General features: G+C 42.3%; 7 protein-coding genes across 7 annotated transcripts; 5 read left to right on the top strand and 2 right to left on the bottom strand.

Moving 5' to 3' along the window:
* Nucleotides 1-425: 425 nt before the first annotated feature.
* DSM5745_08100 (nucleolar and coiled-body phosphoprotein 1 family protein) lies at nt 426-1,780 on the top strand (the record flags this gene model as incomplete). Its single annotated transcript, XM_026750116.1, has 2 exons — nt 426-473; nt 548-1,780. 2 exons carry the CDS (start codon nt 426-428, stop codon nt 1,778-1,780), a joined length of 1,281 nt encoding a protein of 426 aa, XP_026601120.1.
* A 320-nt stretch (nt 1,781-2,100) lies between these two features.
* Nucleotides 2,101-3,915, bottom strand: DSM5745_08099 (uncharacterized protein; the record flags this gene model as incomplete). The annotated part of the gene is made up of 2 exons (XM_026750115.1): nt 2,101-2,782; nt 2,834-3,915. 2 exons carry the CDS (start codon nt 3,913-3,915, stop codon nt 2,101-2,103), a joined length of 1,764 nt encoding a protein of 587 aa, XP_026601119.1.
* A 724-nt stretch (nt 3,916-4,639) lies between these two features.
* On the top strand, nt 4,640-6,343 carry DSM5745_08098 (cytochrome P450; the record flags this gene model as incomplete). Its single annotated transcript, XM_026750114.1, has 3 exons — nt 4,640-4,977; nt 5,046-6,160; nt 6,207-6,343. The coding sequence occupies 3 exons, from the start codon at nt 4,640-4,642 to the stop codon at nt 6,341-6,343; spliced, it is 1,590 nt and encodes a 529-aa protein (XP_026601118.1).
* Nucleotides 6,344-7,846: 1,503 nt separating this feature from the next.
* On the top strand, nt 7,847-9,274 carry DSM5745_08097 (DnaJ family domain-containing protein; the record flags this gene model as incomplete). Its single annotated transcript, XM_026750113.1, has 2 exons — nt 7,847-8,026; nt 8,084-9,274. 2 exons carry the CDS (start codon nt 7,847-7,849, stop codon nt 9,272-9,274), a joined length of 1,371 nt encoding a protein of 456 aa, XP_026601117.1.
* Nucleotides 9,275-9,427: 153 nt separating this feature from the next.
* Nucleotides 9,428-9,895, bottom strand: DSM5745_08096 (uncharacterized protein; the record flags this gene model as incomplete). Its single annotated transcript, XM_026750112.1, has 1 exon — nt 9,428-9,895. The coding sequence occupies one exon, from the start codon at nt 9,893-9,895 to the stop codon at nt 9,428-9,430; it is 468 nt and encodes a 155-aa protein (XP_026601116.1).
* Nucleotides 9,896-10,787: 892 nt separating this feature from the next.
* Nucleotides 10,788-11,624, top strand: DSM5745_08095 (uncharacterized protein; the record flags this gene model as incomplete). The annotated part of the gene is made up of 1 exon (XM_026750111.1): nt 10,788-11,624. One exon carries the CDS (start codon nt 10,788-10,790, stop codon nt 11,622-11,624), a length of 837 nt encoding a protein of 278 aa, XP_026601115.1.
* Nucleotides 11,625-12,142: 518 nt separating this feature from the next.
* On the top strand, nt 12,143-13,694 carry DSM5745_08094 (FAD-binding oxidoreductase; the record flags this gene model as incomplete). The annotated part of the gene is made up of 5 exons (XM_026750110.1): nt 12,143-12,372; nt 12,448-12,844; nt 12,911-13,056; nt 13,092-13,397; nt 13,460-13,694. The coding sequence occupies 5 exons, from the start codon at nt 12,143-12,145 to the stop codon at nt 13,692-13,694; spliced, it is 1,314 nt and encodes a 437-aa protein (XP_026601114.1).
* Between the last annotated feature and the right edge of the window lie 7,048 nt (nt 13,695-20,742).

Here is a 20,742-nt window from a genome sequence, read left to right as displayed (position 1 = left end):
GCTCGTGGTTGTTACCGCATTGTACATGAGAGCTAGCACTTCCCCATATAATTCTTGCACCTTCCACTGCATTAATGTATCTTGACGTAACATCAGCGTAACTACTCTTCAAAAGTTGCTATTGCTATACAATGTACATTCTAGGGTATATTTTAATTGATAGAATTATTTATATTTCCCCTAAACTGCCTCTGCATTGAATGGTTGGACAAGTCTTCTGCTTAGTAAATGAAGTCTTCTACGCAGCACGTGATCGATAGATCTCGATAAATGTTCAGCCAATAACAGGCTGTCCCCTGAGGGACCGCCCGCTCACCTTGAATTTTATTTTTTTCTGCCAATTTCCCTTCATCAAGTTTCTTTCACAGAATCAACAAAGTCACAAGAGCAGATTGACCTCGAACAGCGTGTCTCAACTCGCTACAATGGCTGCTCACAATAAGAAAAGCACATCTGTAAAGGGGGAGAAGAAGGTAAAGCGCTCCAGACCTGCCCAAACTAGTGTTATCAAGTCCGGTGTACTGACAATTCCTCCCGAACAAAACAGGCGAAGGCAACGAAAGAAACTACATTGCCGGCGAACCTGGTCTCGGCTGTCTCGACTTTCCTATCAGAGCATGACTTTTCATCTACGAGCACGGCTTTCACCAAAGAGTTAGCCAAGAAGTCCATCAGCGCAGCCAAGTCAGAGGACGGTATTCCTTCTCTTCTAGAGATCTTTCAGAGCTGGGAAGTTCAGACGAACGGCAAGACGGCTTCCAGCTCCTCTAGCAGCTCAGCCAGCAGCGACAGCGATGCCGACAGCTCCTCCGACTCCGATGTTGAGATGTCCGAAGCACCCAAGGTTCAGCGCAAGAGGTCCTCCTCGACTTCCTCGTCCTCGTCCTCGTCCTCGTCCTCCTCTTCGTCCTCCTCCTCTTCGTCTTCTTCTTCGTCGTCTTCCTCCAGCTCCTCCGACAGCGACGCTGATGACGAGGACGAGGATGAGGCAGCCCCTGCTCCCGGCCCCGCCACTCAAGGTGTCAAGCGCAAGGCCGAATCCAGCGCTTCTTCCTCTTCCGGATCCGACTCCGATGATGCTCCCAAGGCGAAGAAGACGAAGGTGACATCGAAAGCTAAGGAGTCCTCTTCGTCCAGCAGTGAGAGCTCCTCCGACTCCAGCTCCGAGTCCGATTCAGACTCCTCGGACTCTTCCAGCTCCGAGTCTGAGTCCGAATCCGATGCCTCTTCTAGCTCGTCCTCCGACTCATCCTCGGACTCCTCTTCTGACTCCTCATCCTCATCCGAGTCTGAATCTGAATCTGACTCCGACTCCGCCAAGAAGGCCGACAAGAAGGCCCTGAAGGTCGCCACCAAGACGCCCCTCCCACCCTCCGACTCAAGCTCCAGCGGCTCCTCGGATGACTCCTCGTCCTCCGAAGAGGAATCCTCCAGCAGCAGCGGTACTGTCCAGAACTCTGAGTCCGAGGCCCCCAAGAAGCCGGCTGTCAAGTTCGATACCCCCGCCTCCTCGAGCGCCAGCCCGGCCCCCGGAAACGGCAACGACAAGAAGAAGCACCACGGCACTCGCCCTACGCCTTTAGCTGCCCTCAGCGAGCTGCCCCATGACCACCCCTCCAACCAGTACATCCCGTACGCCTACGCGGAGAAGGCGTTCAAGGATCTTTCCGTCACGCGCGGCAAGGGCTTCACCAAGGAGAAGAACAAGAAGAAGCGTGGCTCGTACCGCGGTGGTCCTATCGATATCACTGGCGGCAAGTCATTCAAGTTCGATGACTAGATGCCTGGCTGGTGATCGCTGTCCGCGGTAGTGTCCCGGTTGGATCGCGGAATCTCTCGATCGACGGCCCCATCCTATCTACTTAATCTCTTCTGTTACGTCTAACAAAAGCACTATATCGGTGAAGATAGATCTATAGCTCGTATCATAGATCTCGTTTTATGTCAAGCAAGGCGCTTATGGAGCTGGGAATGAATCATTTTCTTTTATTGCATTTCGATCAATTTCATCTAAGCGGTAGACATGCTGTATAATATATACCTTAAATCGTAGCCCAACCATTTCGCCGGTCTAAGTTCCAAGTAATGGCGACCAATCCATCAGTCCCGACGTCTCCAAGCACCAGGCGCCTCGAGGGGATTCCATCTCCTATCCCAGCCCGCCGCCTGCTCGTTCGCAAGGTTCTGGTCATTGACTGCACTAAAAGGCACCTGGGATCTTAGCTTCGAGCAGGCCGTTATGTCTCTACTGTCCGGTCTCTCGTAACCGGACAACTCAATCACTTCGTTCGTATTATTCCCATTGGTATCCTCGCTAGGTAGATCAATAGCCTCGCGGTACCAAGTACTATTGGAACCAGTCAAATCATCTGTAGACGCGAAGTCGAGTCGAACGATCCCTCCGGCGATACCTGTATATATCGTTGGGGATAGAAGAGACGGAGAGGACATAGTATATATAGGGCCGCGGTAGTGGCGCTGGGTCGATCGGGCGTTGCGTGCCGAAGGTGGGACGGAAGAAAGGAAGATAGAGAGATCTCTGCTGGGATGTTTTAGGGAAGTGCTTTGGGCCCTGGAAGGGCCCGAGAATGACTGTCTTCTTGTTGTACGGTAGTCGTAGGCGGTTGGCATTCGAAGATCGAATATCTTAACGACTGCGTCGCCTCCCGCACCGACGACGAAGCGGTCGTGTCCGAATGGATGAATACAGTACAAGGGGTTATGATCCGCCATATCTATGTAAAGTTGCTCGTACTGCTTATGGGACCGGAGGTCATGCAATCTGTACATAATTAGCGTTGCTGGGTATACAGCAAGTGCAGCAACAACGTACCTCACCGCGGAACCACCCCAAGCTGCGAGAAATGTATTGCCTGATGAAGCTCCTGTCTGTCCAGTGAGCGGTGCAATTGCAGTGACGGTTGATCTTTTGGTGAGTCCGTTCATGGCAGGTGTGCCTACAAAGTCGGCTGGTATCGTAATCTCGAGCGCTATTCGTTCTTGCGAAATTCTAGAGATGGCGATTGCGTCCTGTGGGCGTCCCGTCGTCACAGCTAAGCGGTTTGGGGAGAGGAACTTCGAGCTCTTGTAACGTGCAGAGCTTCCTGCATGTACATGAAGGCGTCCAAATGACGAGACCTCTTCTTCCTCTGTAGTGGTACTGTATAGCGCGATTGTTCCATTACTCAGGTGGGCCGCGAGAATTGACTCTGGCCCATCACTCATATCAGTCCGTTCGATCTCCAGGCCGAACGTCTGAAACTTCTGCTTCAATTCATATGCGTTGCTCTCTGGCGCAATCGTAAGATGGACAAGTTCGCCACGCATCCGACCGAGCATCACATGCTCACGATCCTGGGTTTTCGCATGATGCTCAGGCCGCAGAAGATGGAGGCCGCAGATATCGTCATGGCTGCTGATATGCTCTAGATCATTGAAAACAAATGACTTTTGCGCACTCTGAGATCCACGCTGTCGGATCTGTAGTACCAATTCATGCCCATCGCTCCATGCCAATACCTCACGTCGGTCATGCCAATTGGATCCATTCCAGACTTCATACGAGTCTATAGCGGGCCGATAACCATGCGTAGGGTTGTCACCTCTAGTAGCCTGAGACGATCCGCCCAGGTGCTCTGCATTTGACGGACGTGTGACAAAACGGCCTATAACTGCATGCCTATCCAACGCTCTAGAGCGAGATGTAAGAGCCCGAGCCGCGTCTTTCCAGAAAGGTGGCGTAGGTATGTTGTAGAACTGACTCTTCACGAAAGCTCTAAAGATGCTCCAATCGCCACTCGCAATGATCTCATGCAGTCGCCGGCAGGTGAGGGCCAGGCAGACAAAGGCGTTTGCAGTTGGCAAATAAGTCGCGATTGAATAGATAATCTCTGGAGGCAAGTCTGAAAGAAGCATCTTATCTCAACAGAAGGTATGTGCTGGTCCTGGGATGACGTGAATGGATGCGATTATGGTCTCAGCTTGGGAGCCGAGGCCATGCTCCCCCACAATTTTGGCAGCCCTACTATCTTTAAAAGACAGCGCAATACCCCTAACACGGCCACATTGGGTCTGGATCACCGTCAGATAAGCATCAAGCTAACGTGTGTTGCAGCGATGAGTCATGATGTGACTCAAAAGCTCTCTGTAGAAGGAGCTCGCCACGAGAACGTCAAGAAGAGGGATCGACCAACGACTACCGTAAGCGCGCTTGGTCAAATAGACTTTCGAATGTATGGGATGAGGAAGAATGAAAGTCAGAAGCGAGAAAATTGGGTGGATGAAAGGAACCTTCGGTATGTCATCCGACCATCATCTCCCGTAGTTACCGCCAGGACTCACTCCTTTCATCTTCTCATCCAATCCATGATAATTCATGATTTCTGGGACTTGTGCTTCAGTGGATGCATAGCAAGATATACCCTTCAATCCACTGAGTCTGACGAGTAAAACGAACCTTGGGGTAATTGTGGGGATAACCAGCAGGGCAGGTGTACCGTATGCGGCGGGGCGCTTGCCGATAGCTTGTCGCTTCGAGGCCGAAGATAAGCCCAATTCAACAAGGACCAAGGCTTCAACTTCTGAACCTCCTTCTATAACGAAAAGTCGGTTCCTGGTTGATCCCATTAGCTTCTGCATCATGGCCATGGAGCTCGCGATGTTCGCGTGGATAGCGCCCATCATGCTGGGCCTATCTCTTCTCTACGAGTTCGCGGTCTATCCTGCGTTTCTGTCGCCATTGTCTAAGCTCCCTAATGCCCACTGGACGGCCCCAATATCACCTGCCTGGATTCTTTGGAAGCGGTTTCGAGGCCAAAATAACCGCACCGTCCACGCAGCTCATGAGCGGCTAGGGCCAATCGTTAGGCTTGCGCCCTCGGAGATCTCCATAAACTGCGTCGACGGGGGCATAAAGTCGGTATACACGGGTGGTTTTGACAAGCATGAGTGGTATCCGCGAGTCTTCGGTTCGTTTGGGTAAGCAGTGTTCGGCAAGTCCAATGTCAAGAACAATGTGGGACTAAGTAGCCATTGCAAGTATACAGGACCGTGAGCATGTTCACCATGACAGGTAGCAAAGCTCATTCCACTCGAAAACGCATGCTATCCAACATCTATAGCAAGTCCTTCTTGCAATCGTCTCCCCATCTGCGGCTTATTTCCAAAACCATCATGCTTGACCGGCTTCTACCTATTCTCCAAGCAGCCGCCAATTCGAGAACGGATACGGATGTCCATGATCTTAACCAAGGATTGACCATGGACTTTGTTTCTGCATATCTGTTTGGATTGGCCAATGGCACTAACTTCCTTCAAAACCCAGAGTACAGACGCGAGATGCTGCGCCTATATCAATGCAGAAAGCCATATGAATTTTATCATCAAGAAGTCCCAAACCTTGTTACTCGGCTGAGAGCTATAGGCATCCGCTTGATCCCTAAATGGTGCGATGATGCAAATCAGATACTTGACTCTTGGGGCCTGGAGCTCTGCGATAAAGCGGAAGCGTCTCTTACTTCGACTGATCTTAGCCTCGAGCCTGTTGTATACAAGCACCTGAAACAAGCCATTTCCAAACAGGCTCCTCTCAAAATAGACGATCCGAGGTTATATGCAGATTATGTCGAACAACAGAGGCTCGACATTGCGTGTGAGATGTACGACCACCTCACAGCGGGCCACGAGACCAGCGCCGTCGTTCTGACCTACCTTCTGTGGGAACTTTCTCGACATCCAGAAGTGCAGAAAGAACTGCACAGAGAACTTCTTACTCTGCAGCCAAGGATCACTCCTCGCTGCCGCTCTGATCATACCGAATTGCCATCGCCCAAGTCTATTGACTCCCTGCCACTTCTTGAGGCAATACTCACCGAGACGTTGCGACTTCATGCTTCGATCCCCGGTATCCAACCTCGAGTCACGCCTTCGCCGGCATGCACCCTTGTTGGGTACGACGATATACCGGCGAACACAAGAGTTAATGCACAAGCATATTCCCTCCATCGCAATTCTGAGGTATTTCCAGATCCCGAAACATGGGAGCCAAAGCGGTGGTTCAAGGACTGCAATAAGCCTTCCGATTTGGAGGAAAGAAAGCGATGGTTCTGGGCATTTGGTAGTGGCGGCCGGATGTGCGTGGGCAGTAATCTGGCTCTGCAAGGTATAACTCCCTGATCAAAGAAGAAAGCTTCCTAACCAGCCTCTAGAGATGAAACTGGCTATCGCCGCAATCTATACCAACTTCAAAACCTCCATCGTCAATGACGATGATATTGAAGCAATTGATGCTTACACGGTCAAGCCGAAGGGTGAAAAGCTCATTCTCAGATTCGAACAAGCGTAGAGAATTCCATCTGCTTATGCGTCCGGTTCTTGGCTGACATTTCTCTTACTGCTCAAATTGAGCCCATCGAGACTAAGCTCCTGCGCAGCTAGAGCTGCAGCCAACTTCGATCTGCGGTCTTTCCTGAGGTACAACGTTGTGAACAAATCTTTGCCTAGAAATCAAATAATATACAAACCGTATGTATACAAAAGGCTGCTTCAAAAATTCTTCCCATGCAAGCCATAACTCCATAACAAGTGATCCCCGTCGAGCATCCTCGCAAGCTAGACCCAAATGTAAGACCATTCCTTCAATGCCGCTGTCTAGCGCATCAAGCACATGGCCGAGACTTTAAATCCAAGATTCCGGGTAGAGACGGCAGCCCAGGATTGCGCCGACATCAATATATTAACATGACCCCGTTTCCAAGCATGCACTTTACGTCTTCTTCTTCTTCGGCCCAACGACCTTCGGGTACATTCGCATAAGGTGGTAGTTGATGGCGTTCCCCTTTTTGGCATTATTTTTCTATAGCGGAGACCAATATGTTAGCTTACAAGTCTCTAACCCTGTGTCCGCAAAGCAAGAGTAAGGTTGCGCAAGTTATGGCAGACCATAGAGCGGAAACGACCCAATGGGAGAAAAGAAGCTATACGCACATGTGTGTCCATGCATTCTCTTAATTGCTGCTCCAGCAAAGCGCATCCCTCCACCTGTCCAGCGACTGAGGCCCAGCAAGCTGTAAGAAAAGAATAACATGTTAGCTGATCCGCTGGAGAACGAAAAACCATAGGCGTCTGCTCGTCTAAGCCGAACCGGGACGGGACTGGGATTGAGAATCCTCAGAAGCACTACACTGCGGTGCGGGCAAGATCCCTCCATCCCGGTTTATCTCTCCCGCCAAGGTAGAAAAAGTCCAAGATCAGGCGAGCGTACTCAGCATAGCAGACATAACCGCCTGGCAGGGTGTCGCCTGCTTCCCACTGGTATCACGCACGCGGAGGTGGGTGATCGAGTTCAGGCGGACGGGGTTGAGGCGGGTCGAGACACCTTTGGGCGGCATTTTGGCGGCTAGTTCGTTCGGTGAAGACGAGAGCAAACGATGAGGCGGAGGATGGGATGCCCTGTAGATGCAACTGATGATGGTCGTGGGCAGGAAAATGCGGTGCTCTCGGAGCAAGAGCGCCAAGACCTCAAATTCTAGTCCGCGGAGGTCGCGCTGCTGACATAAACATTGATGGGGCGACATGTGCTCCGGAGGGCGATTGGCATTCGGAATCTGCTTTTTATCTGCTATAGACTCTTCTTGTTCTTTTCTTCTATAGTTGATTAGAAGCAGATATGGCCGGCCACTGCACAACCACTTACAGAATCACCAAGGCCCTCGCACRGCACCCAGTAATTCAAACACAATCGCGGCGGCGCTTCTCAGCAGACCCCCGACGGCAAGATGCGGCAAAGACAGATGGAGGCGATAAGCAACAGAAGACACAAAATGAAGCTGAGAAAGAGGAGGGTGCAATGACCCGGCGACTCTCGGAGATGGCAGAGCAAGCTTACCTCGAAGGAGGCCGGTCAACACGCAAGAACCTCTCGCAGGCGGGGTTCTCGGAGGAGCTCAAGAAAGAGCTTGAGGAGAGGGTTGCCGCGGCGGCTTTCAAGAACGAGCATGCCGCTGCGCACTCTATTGCTAATATGCCGGTATATCCATATCTGTCACTGAACTCGACGGCGTGTATACTGATACGGCAATTGTAGGAAAGCGCCGGCCAAGGAACCCGCGACATTGCCGGCGCAGCACCCTGGACTGGAGAGGAGAGTACACACGATGTAACATTAAGAATGCTCGACAGCTCCAAGAAACCCATCCGCACACCGTACAAAATACCCAAACCATATCAGCCAGGTCCGATTGACACCCGGCTCACGCCCAAACCTCCACGCCACGCAGGCCTGCGCATTGCCGACGCAAAGGAACGGACGGGAATATATTCGCTCAGCAAAAGTGAAGATGTCTCTGAGACAGAGCGGGAAGCTATGCGCCGCGAAATGCGAGAACGATTTACACCAGGCGCTCGACCGATGCCTGCAACACTTCAGGGCTTGGCATCGCTAGCGAACGAACGTATCGAGGACGCCGTGGCGCGAGGACAATTTGATAAAATCAAGCGCGGGAAGGGCGTGGGCACGCAGACGGATTATAATGCCAACAGCGCGTTTATTGATACAACGGAGTACTTCATGAATAAGATCATCCAGAAGCAGGAGATTGTTCCGCCGTGGATCGAGAAACAGCAGGAACTTGCGCGGGAGGTCGATCGGTTCCGGCAGCGGCTGAGGGTTGAATGGCGACGATATGCGGCGAGATTAGTCGCTAGTCAGGGAGGCTCCTTGGAGGCGCAGATGCGAAGGGCGGAGGCGTATGCAGCTGCGGAAGTGCGATATGCGGCTCGGGTTAAGCTGGAGAAAGCTTTCCTTGACACCGAGTCCTCATCATCAGTAGATGATACCAGTACCAACACCACAACCTCGACCTCTATCTCCGAACCATCCACAGAATCTTCAGCAACAGAAGAGATCCTCCACCTCCCACCCCTTCGCGACCCGCAATACATTGCCAACGAACGCTCGTTCCTCGAACTCTCCGTGAAAACCATCAATGCTCTCGCCCGCTCCTACAATTTACAAGCGCCACCGGTAGCTCAAAAACCTTATCTCAACCTCGAACGTGAACTAGAGGCCTGCTATGCTGATGTTGCGCCGAGTCTCGCGGAGGAGATCAGACGGCGTGCCACAGAGAGGGTGCGGAAACCGGTGTCTGTCGGAATCAAGGCACCCAGTGTACTTGAGCATCTGGCTACGTCTCAGACGACAAGGGTGTATGATGAAGATGAGGCTAAGGGTTATGGATTCAAGCAGTTCTGGCAGGATCTGTTCTCCAAGAAGTGAGGTATACTTGACATTATATTATGACTATGTACTATAACATAACAGCATATAGACAGACATGAACTGATATGCAGATAGAAGGTGATAATTACCCAAAAAGAACAAACTCGCACCATTCCACCCCGATCCCCAGCAGCCGTTCGCTTATCGCATCTAGTTATCGTCTTTCTGGTCATCCCCCTTGTTGAAGTTCTGGAGGCTCCCGAGAAGAAAGCTCGACTCATTTTCAGGAAGCTCCTCCGCGTTACCAAAATCAAGGTCATCAGTGCCTGCAAAGCCCATGAAGCTTGATCCAGAGGTTGAACCATCGCCGGAGCCATCGCCAGACTCGGACCTCTTGTTCTCATTGCTATGGAAGTTCTGAAGGCTGCCAAGAAGGAAGCTCGAGTCAGACTCAGGGAGCTCTTCGCCCAATTTACCGAAATCGAGGTCGTTGCTGCCGGCGAAGCCCATGAAGCTCGAGCCCGAAGACGAGCCGGAGTCAGAGCCGGAGTCAGAGCTGCCCGAGTTTTCATCGTTGTGCTGAAGGTTCTGTAGGCTGCCAGCGATTAGGCTCGTGCTGAGCTTGGGGAGCTCTTCGAGGTTTCCGAGATCGAGGTCGCTGCTGCCGGCGATGCCCATGAAGCTTGAGCCCGAGGTGGAACCGGACTGGGGGTTGTTAGTATTGTTATGTGATTAGAGTTCTTTGTTGGACTTCGATCGAAGCCTATGGGGGTCATACTGAGGCTGATTAATATGTTAGCTATGATGTTCGGCTAATGCTTTGCGAGAGGAGACATACATGGGAGTTGAGCGAGGCTGGTGATCGCGGAGGTGCCCGTGCCGGACGAGGTCAGGTCCTCGATCGAGGTTGTGGTAGGCGTAGGTAGAGCCTGAGTGAGGCCGGCGAGCGCCGCGATGAAACCAGCAGAGTAGATGGAGAGCGGCATCTTGGATGATGGTACAGCGTTAGTTGGTGATCGGAAAGTGAGACGTTGATGAGAAATGGGGGAGTTGTGGGGGATGCGGCCTTATATGGGATCGGCAGAGCCAGGCTCTGGAGGACATCGATTCATATCATTTTCCAAGATTGAACGTCTGCTGATCAACAAAGGCATTGACACAGCGATGACATTGGTGAGGCTATACATCAGGTCGGAGCTTCTGATTGGTTGGTCCCTGGAGGAAAAGCAATGCCAGGAACCTAAATTTCCTTCGTGCCTGGTTAGTCATGACCTCCACTTCTTCAACTGCCAACACTCCAAACTGATTTTATCTCTTGAAGGAAATTGAGATCCGCATCTGAGATCTTTAAGAGAAGCATTGGCACCGTTGTCGTGTTACAGGAGGGCGCAAGAAAAGGCGCGTGGAATTGTCAAAATCGCACCTTCCATCCAGATCCCAAAAGTCCAGCAGTGTGGAAACCGACGTCAGGATGTCTTCCTTAACTGTGCATCCTCAATTCTATCTACTGCTTCATTCCAATCTATAGTGGTGGCTGACTTCTATCCTATATGATACTGCACAATCGAATATGGGCAAAAAGCTATCTGTCGTCAAAAGCGTCAAATCAGAGGACTACACTGCCCCAGGAAACGCCGTCAATGAGATCTGGGTTGGAGATACAGAACTGATCTCTCGTCTCCCGTTCGGCGACAACGACATGGAGCAGGCTGGCTGGCCGGCGAACGGCGGGCCAAAGATCCCGTGGCATAACTTTATTATCCCCATGAGACGAGACCTCGGGACTCCGAGCGTCACCAATTCCAGTCCGCCTCTTGACTTCAGCGTCCTTGTTTCTCAAGTTCCTCTCAATCAGATGATCTGTTGCCACCAGGGTGGTTGCATCACCGACCAGGGGATCACCAACACCGTCTTCACTTTTCAACTCGTCGCCCAGGATAACTCGCGGTTTCAATACGCCGTCACCCTGATGATTTTGGCCTACATGGGACTCATTAGCTGCAGAGAAGGCAGGCGGTTAGCTGCGGTACTGCCGTCGGGCCGCTACATTCCATATCACGACCCAACCAGCTTGTGGGCTGTAGCCAATTCTGCTGCGGCCGCAACGATCCTAAATGCATGCGCCCTTGTTCTTGGGGTTTTGGCGATTTCAGCCTGGTATGAAGCCCATAGAGTCTATCGGTTCGAGACAGACGACTGGAGATTCATGGAGAACTTGGCGACAACCGTTCTGAGCACACAAATGATGGTGACCTCGTGGACTATATTGGTGGATTGGTTGGATGTTTGGAGGATACTACGCCACCGCAACTGCAGGCGAGGTGAACTCCCAATGGAAATTACCATCAACATCAGAGATGAGCCGCCGCACTACTCACCACAGAATCCACCTGCCGCACCGGTTTAAATGCTTGGTATATCTACTTATCGTTACTCCTCGGATGTTCTTAACGTGCCACATTTCGATTGAAAGAAGTCCAATTCTATCACATCTGAGATCGAGAAGAGCTGTAGGCCCACTAAACTGAGCCACGGTTTTGATATGAGTTGAGTTGATGTGCTATATCTGGGGAATGCTCCGTAGTACCCGGAAGCTGACTGACTAGAGAGCATACTAGTCGCAACGATGGATGCACCGGCTCTCTCGGCCTTGTGCCTGTGGACCTGCAGGAGTCAATGCACGTATGGCATGTCTTGTGCCCATATCCGCAGCTGCACTTGCAACCTTAACAGGCAGTCATGCCTAGAATGGCCCTGATAAGTTTCCTCCGGGCCGTCTCATGAGAGTTATTCCACTCTCCTCAAAGAGTACAATAGGATAGTTAACTCCATATATCTTCCCCATCCCGCAATCGCAACCTAGATGTACTTCTGTTGCAAGGTATTTTCCTTTAGTTGCTCTTCCAATTGCTCTTCCAAGTCATGATGGCTGGTCCAGCACCCTCACCAGAAGTGGTGGTAGCTACCGTCAGCAAGGCCAATGGGCAAGATAACAAGCAAGTCCTAGAGATTCTGGGTCAATACGCGGATCTCTCGGCTGCCGAGCAAGACAATGCTTGGCCATTGTTTGTGGCTAAAGTGTTCTCGCTTGTTTTTGGAGACAAAGCCTTTGTCCGCGGATCGTCAGACTACGAGCTCCAACGTCAATTGCCATGGTACCTACCTATTGTTTACTACACATACATCCGCAGAGTTCTTTCGCCTTGAAGTACTGATTGATTGCCCTGCAGGTCCACAAATTGCTGGCTCAGCCCACTCATCATTCTAACACCTAGCAGCAGCCAACACGTCGCGGCAGCACTATCCCTCTGCGTCTTATTTAACATCAAATTCTCCGTCCGTGGCGGCGGGCGTCTCAATCACTCTGGTGCAAACAGCAACGACGGCGGGGTCGTCATCTCGCTCGCGGAATTTAACCAAGTCAGGCTTTCAGATGACCAGAGCACGGCGGATATCGGCGTCGGGCTACGGTGGCTCGATGTGTACAAGGCGCTGGAGCCTCATGGCCTTGCTGTCGCTGGCGGAAGAGTGCCGCATGTTGGTGTGCCAGGATTGATCCTGGGTGGAGGCATCTCGTTCCAGAATAGCCAGTATGGAATTGGGGCTATGGGAGTTGTTAACTATGAGGTATGCTCGTCGCTGAACCGGCAGTAAATCCACGATTACTGACTACATTTATGATTAAATTACCAGGTCGTCCTGGCAGACTCGAGCATCCTCAATGCCAATGCGAACGAGAACCAAGACCTGTTCTGGGCCCTCAAGGGAGGCGCTCTAATTTCGGTACATCTCCCCTCAGTTACCCTCCTGCAATCGTCTGACAAGGTTATACAGGAATCGTAACGAACCTCACAATGGTAACCGTCCCGAATAGAATCTGGTGCGAGGCGCGCGTCTACCCACCAACCGCATACGATGCCCTCGCCGCCGCCCTAATTCAGTACCACGACGCAATAGAGTCGGACGACAAGGCAACGCTTATCTGGTACGCCAACGAGAGCGCCATTTTGCTTGTGCTTGTCTACTGCTCCCCCGATGCCGACGCCAACGAGAACAAACCGGCTATATTCGCCCCATTCCTTAGCATACCTGCCGTAACAAGTCTGGTCGCTCCGGCAGTCAGGACGGTCTACGAGCTTGGGCAGGGAATTGCAGATGTTGTTTCGACGGAGGCGAAGGTGTATGTTGTCATCCTGGCTCAGAGACTGGAACTTAAACGACTAACGATATGCTCTCTGTCAGTTACGAATTCCGCACAATGTCTAGTCGTCCCTCTTTAAAGGTTTACAAGGCCGTCGAGCAGGCCCGCGCCGAGCAAGCCGCTGCCCTGAAAGGCATCGAGGGCCTCGATATAACAACTGTCTTTCAGCCGATGTCCTCGCTGGCTATGAAGAAGAGCGCAAATACCCCGCTGGGCCTGGATCCTGTTGGGCAACAGTGTGCGTTTTTCCAACCCCTCCCCTCTCCACCCCCCTAGCCCTAATTCGTGGACTCAAAACACTGCACCTGCGACTCGAAATTCAAACTAACCTTCGGCACAGGGTTCCTCGTGTTAGCCAATGGTGGAGATTGCTTAGTTTGATGAGGAAGCGCTGCAGCGCTTTAACAGCGCTTAGGCGCCTTAGGCAGTCTTAATTAAAATACTACAATACCTACCACTAAATTACTTGCTTGTATAACTATAATATTTATAGTTTTTTAAATATTACAAAGTATTAATAAAAGTATTTAAAATTTTTATTATTTTTAAAAGCTTAAATTATTTATAAAAACCCTAGTTAACTCTAGCTTTTAAATATTATTATATTTTTTATTTAATTTTTTAGTATTTATTTAATTAATAGCTTTTTTTTATATAATATTTAAAGGGCCTTATAGTTATAAGCCCGGAGAATTACTTAATAATCTAGTTTATTAAATTTTTTTATTTTTCTTAAACTTTTTAAAGCTATTTATATTCCTTAAGTACTAGCCCTTTTACTATATAAAAGCCTTTTATAATTAATTATTTTTTATACTTAAAAAGTTAAATATTAATTAAACTTTAACTTTTATACTTAATTTATTAATTTAAAAGTTATTATAAGCTTTACTACCAGCGCCTTAAATATAATAATTTTTTTAAAATTTAAAAAGAACTAGCTAGTATGGTATAGTTATATTTTATATATTATAATTATTATAAAAGTTTAAAAGTATTTTAATTTAAAAGTAATTTATTAAACTTTTTTTTTAAGCTTTTTTTACTCCCTAGAGATAATACTAATAAAAAAATATTTAAAATATTTAATTAAAAATAAAACCATGCTAAGCATGTTTTTTTAAAAATTTAAAATATTAATAATATTATATAAAAGTTAATTACGCTTTTTATTTAATAACTTATTAAAAATAAGCTTATTATAAAAGTTTTTATTAAATTAAAGTAGTAACTTACTCCTATTAATTTTAAGACTAAACTTAAGGTTTTTAATAACTATATTACTACTATTACTATATTAATTTAATAAAAAAAAGTTACCTAGTAGCTTTAAAATTATAAGCATGTTTATTAAAAAATCTTATGCCTTAAGTAACCCAAGGCTAATAATAAAATAGTTAATATAATATTTTTAAAAACTATTAATAAATACTTAATAGCCTATACAAAGCGCCATGCAGATTAATTAAATTATAAAAAATTTAATAAAATTAATTATTTTACCTTTATTTTTAAGTTTTAATAATATTTTTTTACTACTAATAGCTTTGCTAAAACCTTTATAAAAAAAATAGCCTTTGCTATACTTGCTAAAAAGTTAAATTAGCCTTTTACTAATAATTTAAATACTAAAAGTTTTTTTACTAATAAACCTTCCTGGGCATTAACTAATAATAAATTAATTTATTTTTATAAATATAAGCATGCTATAAAATTTTATTATAACTTTATATATTTATATTATTTAAAGTCCTATAAAATAAATAAAGAACTAAAAAAAAAATTAATAAAATACTTAAAAAAAATAATAAGTATAGCAAGAAGCTTTAAAAATTAAAGGTTAAAAATACCAAGCTTTTTAAAAATAAAAAAAAGAATATTAAAAACTAAAAAGCTTAGTAAAATAGCTAAAAAAACGCGTAATTTATAATTTTTAAAAAATATTATAAAGCAGCCCTAGTATTTAGTATTTTAAGTAATTTAAAACTTTAAAATACCTTTATTTTTAATACCAGTGCCTTTATTTATATTTATAATAATTTTAATTATTTTACCTTTTTAAATTACTTTTAAAGTAGTAATATTTAAGCTAAAAATATAACTATAGCTATATAAGGCTATAAATTAGTTTTTATTTATTTAAAAGTATTTAATAAAGGGATTATACTATTTATATTATATAAAGTTATATATACTTTTAAATTTTACCTTAATATTATAATAGCAAGGCCTTTTTAAAAAGCTAAATATACCTAGGATTTTAACACCCTTATTTTTAAAAATAATAAACTGGTTTTTTGCCTTAAAAATTATTTCTTAGGCCTTTAAATAATAAAACTAAAAAAAAGTTTTTTAAAGCTAAAAAAGGCCAACGCTTTAACTTAATAAAAAGTTAAAACTTTAACTTAAAAAGTATAGCTTTAAGAAAATCTTAAAGCTTTTTACCAGCGCCTAGAATATATTAATAATAAAATACTTAAGTATTTTTTATAGTAATATAAAAAGTTAGTATTTTTAATTTTTAACTACTTAAATATTATAATACTTACTAGGTTAATTAAGCTTTTTAATAAATATTTAAATAGCCTAAAAAACTAGTTACTAAGCTATTTATTTATATTTATACTAATCTTATTTTTATAAAGCTAGTAATAAATAAAGATTAATAAGTAACTTACTTTTATAATAAGTTTTTTAAAATATACTAGGCCTACACTTACTAGCTTAAAAATAATTATAAAAATACTATTAAATAATTTATATAGTTTATATAAAACTATTATAAAGTTACTTTTAAATTCTTATTTAATAATAATAAACCTATCTTTAGTAATAATATTCCTAACTTTACTGCCTTTAAAGGCATTTTTTAAAACTAGTTTATTTTATACTTTTTATTTTAAAATAATATAGCCAAGCGCTTTAAAGGTATTTTAATTTAAAAAATTAAAATAATAACTTTATATAAAAATATTTTACTTAATATATAGCCCTGGGTTATAAAAGTAATAACCCATGTTAATAATTAAATTTTTATTAAAGCTATTAATTAAATAACTTTATAAAAAAAACTTACTAGCAAGAAGCCTTATATTTTAGGTATTTAAATTATTAAGTATTTCTTTTAGGCAAGAAGATCCTAGGAAAAATATTTTTATAAAATAAAATTAAGGGCCTTACTTAAATATCTTATAGGCTATTAAGCCTTAAATATTTAGTAAATCTAGTTTTTTTAAAATTAGCGTGTTAAAGCTTGCAAAAATATTATTTTTAATAAATTTTAGCTTTATAATTTATAAAAACTATTTTTTATTATTAATATTTAAATTAATTTTTTTAAATTACTAGTTAAGATTTTTAAACCACCCTCTTGCTGCTGTATTATTAAAAATATAAACTTAAATTTAGACTTTACTAAATTTTTTTAAAAAAAAAAAAAATAAGGGTATTTTAACAACAAGCAAGCCAAGGGTAGTAAAAATATTTAAAAATAAAAGTATTAAAAAAAATAAAAATAAAGGGAAATTTAAATATAAGGTTATACCTAGGCCTAATTCTAGTAAAAATAAGGCCTTTAATTTATTAAAAAAATTACCACCTTTTTTTACTCTAAACCTTACTTTAAAACCTTATTATTATAAAATTTTTATATAAAAATTAATATTAGCTAGTTTTTTTAATAAGCTATTATAGCCTTTATAATAGGTTACATGCTTTTAAATTTAAAAAAATTTATTTTTAAACCTAGCTAATTAATAATTATTATAAAAAGTAAAGTAAGCCTACTTTTAAACTTTTATTTATTTTATTATTAAAAATATAAAAAAAGGTAAAAAACCAAGAATTAAACCTGTTATTTTTTTTAAATAGTTAATTAAATAAAGGCTAGTACCTTAAAGTAATTAAAAAAACTTTAAGTTTTATTTAAGCGCCTTAATAAACTACATAAGCTATATTATTATTATAATTACTTTTAATTTTACTTTTTATAACTATATATAATTTGCCTTTTTTACTTTTTATTAAAACCCTAAAAAAAATACTTTTATTAAAATAAATTATTACCTTTTTTTAAGCACTGGAAGGATCTTAAAAACTATTTATTAAAAAATATATTTTTTAAAGCTATTAACCTTAAATTAAATAAACTTAAAAAAATAGGAGCATGGGAGGTAATTAATAAATAAAAAGTAGGTTTAAATAAACTAATCCCTTTATTATAGGTATTTATATATAAGTTTAATATAAATAGCTACTTTTTTAAGGCTAAAGCTTAAATTTATATATATAAAAATTTTAAATTAATTAATTATAAAAATAATTAAGTAGCTATAACCTTTACCTATTTTTTTTAAATTATTATAATGCTTATTACCTTTTTTAATATAAATATAAGGTAATATAATATTATTAATACCTTTTTTAATATAGGCCTTAATAAACTTATATACCTTTAATTTTTAAATAGCTGCAAGTAAGAAAAAAAGCTTTTAAAAGCTTTTAAAGCTATTTATAGCCTTAAAAAATTTTTTTATTTTTAATAACTTAATTTAGCTACTATCCTACGTAAATTTAGCTTTATTATAATATTTAAAAAAAATACCTTTTTACTAGTAAGTTAATAATTTTCCTAGTATATATAAATAATCTTATTTTTATAAACCTTTTTACCAAGCAAGGCTGCTTTATAATAGCTATTTTTAAAAAAAAACTTTTAGTAAAATACAAGCTTTAGCATTTTAGTAAAGTTAAATAATTTTTAAAAATTTAAATTTTTTAAAATAGGCCTTAGCGCAAGCTTTAGCTTTTTTAAAATTTTTATATTAAAGTTATTATAAATTAATTTTACTTAAATACTATAATTTAGCTATTTTTTACCCCGCTTTTATTACCTAGCAAGCTTTATCTAAACTTTAATATAATTATTTTTAAAAATATTAAAAAAATAAGATTAAAAATTAAATTTATTAAATATGCTAGTACCTTTACTTATTTAAATATTTTTTATATAATAAGTTACTTATTAAAATACCTTATTAATCCTGTAAATTATTATTAACACGTAATAAATTAACTTATTTTTTATTTTTATAATACATGCTTTCTTACTTTTAAATACTTTAGTTTAAATAGCTTTAAAAATAAGGTTTTTATTAAAAAATATAAGATTTATAAGTTATACTTTAATATAATATTTATAAATTACTTTAATTAATTTTTTAGTGTAGGCTATATTTATAAGTTATATAAAAGTTTAATTAAATAAAAGGCTATAAAGCAGCGCTTAGTTACTACTTTTATTATTAAGGTAAAGTTACTTACTTTTATTAAGGCTTTTAAAGTAATATACTAGTAGTAAAAAGTTTTTAAAGCCATGTAATTTAATTTTTAATACTAACTTTTAATTTAATATAATAATAAATAAATAATTAATATTTTTATTAATATTAATATATAACTTTGCTTAAAGCTTTACTATATTAATATTTATAATTTATGGCTTAGGTAAAAAGTTTAACATAAAAATTTTTATATTAAATAAACCCTTATTAATTAAATAATTATAAATAGCCTTATAAAGGCGCTTACTAAGTAATAATACTAAAAATTTATTAAAATACTAGGTTTAGTAAATATTTCTAGCCTTATTTTTAATTAATTTAAAAGTAAGTAGGCGTTAAGGGGGCGTGTTAGCTAATAATAAAAATTACTTAGTTTAATAAAAAAATACTATAGTACTTTAATAGTGCTTAGGTACCTTAAGTAATTTTAATTAAAATATTATAATACTTACTATTAAATTACTTGCTTATATAACTATAATATTTATAATTCTTTAAATATTACAAAGTATTAATAAAAGTATTTAAAATTCTCACTATTTTTAAAAGCTTAAATTATTTATAAAAACCCTAGTTAGCTCTAGCTTTTAAATATTATCGCGTTTTTTATTTAATTCTTTAGTATCTGTTCAATCAACAGCTTTCCTTTGCACGGTATTTGAAGGGCCTCATACCTTGCAATGGGCGAATGCAAGCACAGCGCCGACGAAGAGCGCGTCCGAGACGCAGTGAAGAAGATCGTTGATGTTGCGGAAGCCACTGCGCGGGAAGAGGGCGTTTGGTTGCGGTATAAGTATATCAATTATGCGTCGAGGGATCAGGATGCCCTGGCTAGTTACGGAGCGTCCAATGTGGAAAGGCTGAAGGGAATTGCGGCGAAGTATGATCCGAACAGCGTGTTTCAGACATTGCAGGGTGGGGGTTGGTTGCTTGATAGGGTTGGCAGAGGGAGGGGCTCAAGTAAGATCTGAGCTGGTACTTACTTCAGACCGATCGCAGGAAGCCCAGGCGATTAAGGACTTGTCATGCTGGAGTTGCGGAATTGCACTAGTTCCATGGAGTAGTCCTAGGGGATAGTTGCGATGCGTGCACGCATACATTGCAGATACAATGTCGTGGGATCCGGTTGGATATGTACGTATGTGCGAGGTAGGCTGCAGTTCCGTCACTAAAGACAACGATGCTTGCAAGACATGCATCTTTGTCTCTGGCCCAGTTACTGCCAATATGTCTTGACTTTGCCAACGACCACAGGGGTCTCGCGAGCCCCATCAGCCCTGTAAGGATAAGTAATGCTCAACCTGCAATACCATGCCAGGGGGTAAAGATAGAGTAAGCCAGTAAGACAGACATGATGCAGAGTCACCAAGGCGTGGCGTGGTTCAGCATGGGTCTATGAAATGGGAATAGTACTCCGTGTTATTGGCCAGCACGTGACCGGCTAGCACCTGCATACCTAGTCTCACGGCTTCCATCTCCTCACGGTTTCCCCTCAACTCGCAACTCGTGGCTTCAGTTGTTGGCTCGCAATGGTGGTCAGAGCTCGTCGCAGAATTCCGTTGCTTCAAGCCACTGCACGCGCTTGGCAACAAAGGCCTCTATGCTTCACACGTGGCTCTTCTGATGCTGTTAATCGACCAAGCGTCCCTCGAGGTGCCCCTGCTCAGGAGCCGGTTTCGCAAGAGGCACAAGAGCATACTCCTGGCACCACAGGTCCCAATGGCGCGACGAGTCTTGATCCCGCCACCTTGCCGTCCAACAGACTCTCTTTTGATTACCAGAAAACTAGAACGGAGGCTCAGAATGAAATAAGATTCTTGAACACTAAGGCTCGAGATAGATAGACTCAAAAGACATCACATGCATGCTTTTCTGGAGGATCAGGCCGGGAGACCAATCAAGGATTTGCAAAAGCACGCTCAGAGACTAGCACAAGTACATCCTTTTCACTTACCTCGTTGTTATACTCGCAACTTACGCCT

Source organism: Aspergillus mulundensis, assembly GCF_003369625.1.
Source record: "Aspergillus mulundensis strain DSM 5745 chromosome Unknown scaffold_9, whole genome shotgun sequence".
NCBI lineage: Eukaryota > Fungi > Ascomycota > Eurotiomycetes > Eurotiales > Aspergillaceae > Aspergillus > Aspergillus mulundensis.
Note: the sequence above shows the minus strand (reverse complement) of the source record. Positions and strands in the feature narration are given on the sequence as shown.